Source organism: Micrasema longulum, unplaced genomic scaffold (assembly GCF_059751315.1).
Source record: "Micrasema longulum isolate JH-2025_06_02 unplaced genomic scaffold, ASM5975131v1 h1tg000120l, whole genome shotgun sequence".
Classification (NCBI taxonomy): domain Eukaryota; kingdom Metazoa; phylum Arthropoda; class Insecta; order Trichoptera; family Brachycentridae; genus Micrasema; species Micrasema longulum.
This window is the reverse complement of record NW_028277326.1, coordinates 78305-86967: the sequence shown is the minus strand read 5'-3', so window position 1 is coordinate 86967 and position 8663 is coordinate 78305. Positions and strand designations below refer to the sequence as shown.

General features: G+C 31.8%; 1 protein-coding gene across 1 annotated transcript in view; it reads left to right on the top strand.

The window, feature by feature from the left end:
• Window positions 1–221: 221 nt before the first annotated feature.
• Window positions 222–8663, top strand: part of dmrt99B (doublesex-Mab related 99B) — a 75334-nt gene continuing 66892 nt past the window's right edge. Inside the window, exon 1 of the mRNA XM_088240004.1 lies at window positions 222–804. Within this exon, the coding sequence (XP_088096130.1) occupies window positions 661–804 (144 nt within the window). The 5' untranslated portion in view covers window positions 222–660. The remainder of the gene's footprint in view (window positions 805–8663) is intronic.

Below are 8663 nucleotides of genomic sequence, written 5' to 3'. Positions count from 1 at the left end.
CCCCGAAGCCTCCCTCCCGAGCGTTCCCTTATTCCGACCAATCGCGCGAGGGGGCGGGGACCCGCCACGCTCTCCCATTGGCTACAATCATTTCAACTGTTTACATTTGTATCTCTCACGCCTCTAATACAGTTTCACGTTCGGCGAAGCGAGACGGATAGATGAAAACTGTGTCCATAGTCGTCACTTCCCGCGCGGCGCAAATGTTAGGTTATGTCAGTCAGTTCGTAATGACAAGCGAAGGCGGCCTGTCAAGGGAATTAGACATTCGACAGTAGCTTTTTACCGCGCTCCAAATTGCAAACGCTCGCAGACTCCGATAAAACAGTGTTACACAAATTGCAAAATAATAACAATTTTGATATTTGTTACAATTAAATCGAAATACCCATCGATAATTTTAAATACGCTTTAAAAATATTGGCAAAAAATAAAATTTTGCAGTTAAAAAAATTGTAGGGTATTGGGAGGTAATATGGAACATTGAAAAAATATTTTCGAAAAATTGAAGTGATTATATTCGTGGACTACTCAAACGGTTACTTTCGCGTTGTAAAATCGTTTTTACTTAGTGATTTTTATAAATCGTTTGTGTTTTTATTGTGTTAATATGGGATATTGAAGTGGTGCACGTAATTCGGAACAGTGGACTAGCTCGCCATGGAAATGTCTCTCCCTAGTGGTGTGGACGTGTCACAGCTGGTGGCCCAACACCCCGTGCTGGGAGCCCTCCCGCCCGCCTTCTTCTTGCGAGCCTCGGAGAGATATCAGGTGCTGCCTTCGGGCTGCTATCAGCCACACGTGGTTTGCTTTTGTAACATCCTTGTAGATTTTAGAAACTGTCTGTAAAGCTAGGGTTTCCTAGGACAGCGGTGCCCGTATTTTAACGGCCGTAGTGAACGGTGATGCGGTAGACAGCCGTCGTAACGTCGACTAGAGAGTGATTTCCTAGTGAAACGGTGTTAAATGGTGTTTCTAACACCGTTTTCCTAGGAAACCACACTCTAGTCACCGTTACCACGGTTATCCACCGCATCACCGTTCACTACGGCCGTTAAAATACGGGCACCGCTGTCCTAGGAAACCCTAGCTTAATCTGGAACTTGACAAAAATATAAATAATGAGAGTCCGTTGTCTGGCAGATTTGTTTGTACATATCGCGTAGGTGTAGGAGATATAAATTAATGATGCTCCATTAAAAGCCGTTATTTTTTATGTGCCACATTTGTAGCTGTCATTTTTTAACTTTTGAGTCGTGAAAAATATTTGCCGCTAACAAATATGGAACAATGTGTACTTAAAACAATGCACTAAAATTGTTCAGATTATTTAGACGTTAATCTAGCCGGACCGAACGGGGGATTCGAATCCCCCTAGACCAATTTGGTCAATTTCACTTTATGTACATAAGCATTCGGCAAACTAACAAAAATGAATAAAATACGCGAATGAGTAAAATATGTGTACGCGAAAACATAAATAAATTATTGCACGGTCATAAACACTTCCAACGTTTTATTCTCCTGATGTCATATGAACGTAGTTATGCAGAAAGCAGCCAGTCCAAAATCTCGTAAAAATTGAGATATAGATGTTATCGGGTGCAGTAAGGTCGATTCTACGTTCTGCTAAAAACAGCCAGACCGCTTTCATATAAAAAAACTGTATTAATTACCTCCGAAAAAAGGTGTCGATCACAAAAACGGCATTTCTCAATTTGCAGAAAACACCCATAAAACTAGAAAAATCTTATTGTACTCTAAAATCTTTTAAACTGGTCAAATACACAATAAGATTCTTGTTTGTAATATATAAAAAAACTAATGTTTTCATTGTTTATTGTTTATTGTTTATCCTTTACACACCGTGTAACATTCACCATTCTTCCCATAAAACTGAAGCTGAAAGGTTGTAGCTCTTTAACTTCACAAACATCAACAGATGAAAGAGTTAAAGGAATATAAATATTCAAATATGGGCAGAATGGAGAATGTTACACAGTGTGTAAAGTGGCCATTTAAACCAGCCAATGACACATCATAATGCCTAGACTTCTATATTGCCTTCTTTAAAATGTTATTCATCTCTCTTGTAATATGTTAATATTAACAGCTTCCTAGGGAGGGAAGTCCTTGTCTGCAAAAATTTGGACAAACTTAAAATATTGTCGATAAATTCCATACATATAAATTTAAAAAATATATTAAAACGTATCCAAAATTCTATGAGGCCAAGGGCCCTGTGTTGAGTTGGGATACAACATAATAGCAAGTGGAAGCATGTAAATTATTAAATAATAGCAAAAATACAAATTAAAAAATATTACATAAACATATGTACAGATATTACAAAAGGCTTCTAGACAGTACGCTTAATACTAGATAAATCTATACAATATCTGGCAGCAGTCTCCTGCAATGGTCTCTTCCCTTAGACAGAATCCAAACTTGTATATTCTTTCTGAAAATGGCAATATATTGTATTTCTGACAAATCTAAACATATATGACAGATCAGTATTGCTTTAAAGATAGTGAAATGAACAAATGAAATGTTCTAAAATATGTTTAAATTTATGTATTTAGTGTTATTTTATTTTTTTAAATATCCGTCTCAATTATTTTTCTGGGCGATTTACCTGTCCATATATTAATTACTAAACATGTAAACCGCAAAGAAAAAAATATTTGAAAAAAAATATATAGATATATACAAATTAAAGACGGGTGATACTTAAATTCACACATTTTGTAGAAAAATCGATCGGTTTCATCACTTTAGCGACTCTGGGCTGGACTCTAGACTGGACTGGACTGATTTAAGTAGACATTACTCGTCTTTTATTTTTTACATATTATAATAAATTACAATGAACTTCCAACAAGAATTTTCACTTACAAGCTGTTTTTTTAAATACATATAGACTAAAACGAAATAGAAACTATAATAAAAAGGATTTTAAGTACGCCAAAAAGTTTAAAAACAAGTTGATGTCATATACACAGATTATTCTAAAGCATTTGATAAGGTGGATCACCGAATTCTTATGCGTAAATTAGAATATCTGGGAATTCACGGTGACTTATACAGATGGTTTATCTCTTACTTAGATAATAGACTTCAGTCAATTATGATTGAAGGATATCAATCTGATTTCATCTCCATTCCGTCTGGTATACCACAGGGATCACACCTTGGGCCACTTTTATTTAATGCCTATGTTTATGATATTCAGTTATGTTTCAAAAATGCCCATTACCTTTGTTATGCTGACGATAAAAAAATTTACCTTAAAGTCAAGTGTAGAGATGATTGTACAAAGTTACAACAAGATTTACATGCATTATCGAATTACTGTGTTGAAAACAAACTTTATATCAATGTGTCTAAATGTTACAAAGTATCTTTCACTCGTAATAAAAATAAAATAAAATATGACTATATGATAAATGAAAATACAATTAGAGAAGTAAACGAAATACGTGACTTGGGAATTATTTTGGACTCAAACTTAAATTACAATAGTCATATAGAAACTATAATTAACAAGGGATACAAAATGACTGGATTTATCATGCGGCTGTGTAAATCTTTTAAAAATTTAGGTTCATTTATATTGCTTTACATAACATACGTACGCCCCCATCTTGAATATTGCACTGCTATCTGGTCTCCTGTTTATAAATTAAATATTAATAGAATCGAGAATGTTCAAAAAAAAATCCTGAAAAAACTAGAATACAAATTTCATTTGCATTTTCCAAATTATTTAGCTTCATTAAAATTTTATAACCTTGTTTCATTAGCACACAGAAGAGATATGTTTGATCAGATCCTGCTTTATAAAATTGTCAATAATAAATTCGATTCCCCGGAACTCATTAATCTACTTGCTTACCGTGTCCCCCCCAGGCCAACTAGACTCTCTGATATTTTCTATATTCGTAAATTTAAAACTAATCATCGGAAACATTCTACAATCCCTCGTATATGTGAAACATTTAACAAAAAAAATAATAGTCTTGATATATTTAACACTCCATACAATATGTACAGAAGAGAATTAATAGGCTTGATTCATGCTCTTTATTCATAATTCGTTTAATCATTAAATCAAATGCAATTTTCCACTCTCACTTTCCTTCAATCATCCTTTACCACTCCTTATCAATTTCCTTCTTTTCCTTTCTACGATCTCCTTGTTTTGTCCATATTTATCTTATTTTAATATATAGTATATTTATTATTTCTATAGTTTAAACTTCAAGGCGTCGCGTCGTCGCTTTATTACAGTATTATTTAGTGAATACATATAATGAGGAACTTCAGCCCTACGGGAAATTGGATTAAAAAAATGTTTTCTTACGCGGGGTAAAAATTAGAGCATTAAATTGTACGGCAAAGTTTCTTGAAAATGTACAGAAAAAATAATAAAAAATATTTTGATAAAAACGCACTACTTTAAATGACGTCACTGGTTCATGTGAATCAACCTATGATCTGAGAGCTATGGAAGATTTCCGGTCTGCTTGTCGCTTCTGGACCAATGGGAAGAACTGAATGAGAATAAGCGGAAATGAACCTCTGACGTTACACGCGGAGTTATTTCAGAAATACAAAACTTTGAAAAATCGTAGCGCCGATAATACGATATATAAAAAAAAAAATTAAAAAATTTTGACTTAGTTTAACAGTCTTTTAACAAATAAAAAAATATAAAAAAAACACTGAACTTCCTCATTGGATGGCAGGCCCTACTATGTATACATTTTATATAATTTCATTTTTTTTTTAAATATTCATTTAACCTGTACATCTGTTTGTATTCGAAATAAATAAAATAAAAACAATTTATTTTATCCAAAAAAATACACACAAATCAACGCTATATCATTTACATTTACAAAGGAAAATATTTCGTAATATTCGACTCTACAAGCTATCAAATGATAGTTTGACGTCAAGATTCGTGACGACGTTCTATTTAAATTGAAACGGTCACAAATAAAGTTCGAAATTTAACCGAATCTTGGCGTATTAGGGGCGTGACTAATGCAATGAACCGTTTTTGGGGGAATTTACAAATATTTTTTATGCCACTAACATGACTACAAAAAAGTTTTTATTTTGTTTAAAAAAATATTTTATTTCCATTTATCCTATTGTCAGCACTGTGTGTCCTTTTGCCATTCTCAATTACCTAACTTGAATCGGGTTGTGGTCCCGTGGCTGGTGTCTCGGACTCACGGATCAAAGATCCGTGGTTCTATCCCACTCTACCCCAACTTGGTTCCCATTTTCTAATAGTGAGTAATTTACAACTCGTTGAAAATGGTCAACAAAATTAAATGTTTGCGTAAATTGTAAGAACGCAAATATTTCTTTTAAAAAATAAAAAAAAAACTTTGTGATCGTGGTTTTTCAACTCTGTTGGGAATTAAGACAAAACAAAGGAACAGTCTACATGTTGAAAATGATCCTCGCTTTGCACTGACTACCATGAACCCATGGATTCACCAATTGGTCGATAAAGTGCAACCCCAGTGCTCTCACTAATTTAAATGATAAATTATTAGAAGCTGATTATTTATTTGTCATTTGATTAAAAATAAACACGCCCATTATTATTATAACCGTTTGTATAATTGACTTAAAATTGAGAATGACGACCGGGTAAAATAAATAAATAAATAAATACTCTTGTGTTACATTTTTACCACTGGCAACACCGCGAACAGACACCGGAAACCGGCCGACTGTTCGACGGCGCGATCGAAGCTAGCCGGGATCTGCGTGTCCTCGGTCAGCTTTGGTTCAGTTTCGCTTTTGCTCTCTCTTACTAAAACCTACAATTACCCACATCATGTAAATTTCGCATCACGGTTAATTTCATTCAGTGTTGTATTTAATTTAATCACATCGTTGTATACCATATTATCTTTTACAGAATGTTTTATTTTTTCTTTCTTATGTTACACAAAAATATTATAACTGTCCATTATTTATTGTAGGAGCAAAAATTCATTAGCATTTTCTCGTATACCCACGAACAGGCCATGCCTTTGTGGGATTTTTTTGTTTACTATTTTTACTATTAATTTTTTGTTACTATTTTTAATATGAATTATTTCATTGCTTTGTAATTATGCTTTATTTTTTATTACTCTGTTTTATCACTTGTGTTTATTGTAAAAAAAATAAAAAATTAAAATATCGTGTATTTATTATATTATCTATTAAATATCCAAACAATGTAAGTGAATCTTTCATTCAAACTTCACGCAACCTTGCAACGAAACTGTGGTGAGTCACAATCATACCATTTCAACAAAAGATCCACTACATAATTTGAGATTTGAGATTTAATAGATAATATAACTGAACCAAAGCTGATCGATGACACGCAGATTCCGGCTAGCTTCGATCGCGCCGTCGAGCAGTCGGCCTGTTTCCGGTGTCTGTTTGCGGTGTTGCCACTGGTAGAAATGTAGCACAAGAGTGTGCCCAAAAGTACATCAGATACAAGAAATATATTTATCAATTACTATTTTCTCTATGGTAACCACGCGATAAACGTAGCGTTATTCTGCTCTATTTCAATACAATACTTGTGCAAAAGTTAATAAAAAAATACCATAAAGATATTCAGTAGATATTTCCATTGTGATTGAAATGTCAACACTGAGCACTGGCCGATTCCCTTTAAAATGAGTAATGGCAAAAACGGCCACTTTGAATGCCACATGTTCTATGTGATACATAATATGTCAACGGTCTCCTATCAAAGAAAAATAGTCCTTCAGAAATAATGTTCAAAATACTAGTTTCCAAACAGAGAATTTTCATATAATTTTGTAATCTTCAAGCTTGTTTTACTAATAAAAAACCTGACTGAGTTAAGGATGTGAAATAAAATGTACTTTTGTTGTATGGAGAAATAAGCTGAGGTAATCGGCTAGTTTCATCGTTCACTGAGAACGCGATGGGCGCTGGGCGCACTTTGTAGATTATTTTTTTGTAGGAAGATTTAAACAGTGGTAGTGATTTATAATATTTAACAATTATTCTGTTTATTTTCCCATAAACATTTTTATTAGAAAACATTACTATCGAAAGTAAAATATTGTTTTAATTTTTTTTAATTTATTTTCTTTTATTTAGGAAACATACGGTACAGTTACAAAGTTTAATATTTTACACAATTAGACTTAATTCTAACGGACCAGTGAAGTTTCCATATTTTAAAGCAATTATATGTAAGGTTAATTATGAAAGTATAAAAAAGAGAAGGAAAAAGAAAAACATAAATGAAAGTTGTTTAAAAATTAAAATTCAAGTGAAAAAAGGATATTTTAAAGTTTGTAGTTTGTAGTGAGTATTTACAAATGGAAATATTATTAAAAATGAAGAAAATTTGTAAGAGTAATTAAAAATTAAGAATGGAAATAAAGAATGAAAAACATGCTCAGATGTAAAAATAAAATAAAATAGTAATAACATTTTTAAAAAAAAGGAAAAACATAAATATACACATATTTATTTTAAGGGATTCAAAGAAACGACGAGAAGAATCTTTTAGTGAAATATAAGACAAAAAATTCAAGTCAATTTAAAAAACATCTTCAAAATTAATGACACATTATAGTAAGAGCAGCAATATATTGATTTTATTTACATATATAATATAAGTAATTTAAAGTAGTTTAAAAGTATAAAAACATGCCAATTCAGCAGATATAATGATAAGCTGTGCATAATCGCTTATTTAAACAATTCGCCCCTGCTAAATAGTTTATGATATTTTGTTGTTTGTTATTTAAAATAATTGTCAAAAATTTTTTCCTTTGAAAAAAGTATGTCATCATAAGCAGAATTTCCCCAAGTATTAAATGCTTTTGTTTAATGTAAAAAAGAACACTATAATCAGTCTGAGGCTGAAATTTGTGCAGTAATACAGTGCCCTATGCACCATTAGGCGTGGATATGAGACATATTATGATGAACTTTTTAATTTAAGCTATTTCATGTTTACCTATGTGAAATTAATTTAAAGCTTAATTATTTCATTGAGGACTTATTCTAGTAAGTTTAATTTTATAAATAAGTTTTTTAGACACGCTTAAAATAAAATTGATTGCAGTTTCACTCTTTTTGTACATGCGGATAAATATTTTGCATCAACCACGTCGGGAATCGAACCTGAGACCTTTTGCATGATAGGAAAAGGCATTCGATGTTTTTTGCAAATAAGAATTAAAAATATTTAGATCTTTTCGCAACTCAAAAATAATTTTATAAAGTTTTAATTGTATTTGATATTAAAATTCATTTGTTAATTCTTTTTATTTTTATTTTTAGGGTTTAAAACACCTGTCTTCAAATAGCACAGAGGTAGGTACCTACTCACAAATGTCAATAATTTGATAATTGTCTATCTATTTACTCACTACCAAAGGCAATTAAAATTCCAAAATATATTGCGAATCAACTTCGCAATAATTATTTATTGTAATTGGTATAACTAATTGATGTTTATTTTGTTCTTAAAACTTTTAAATAATAATTGTTATTGTAGGCTTTCAAGAACCCAACCACTTAAAAAATTTCAAAATTAGCTACGAATTTGTATAGTTGGCGTATGAAATTCAATTAAATGTTTTCTG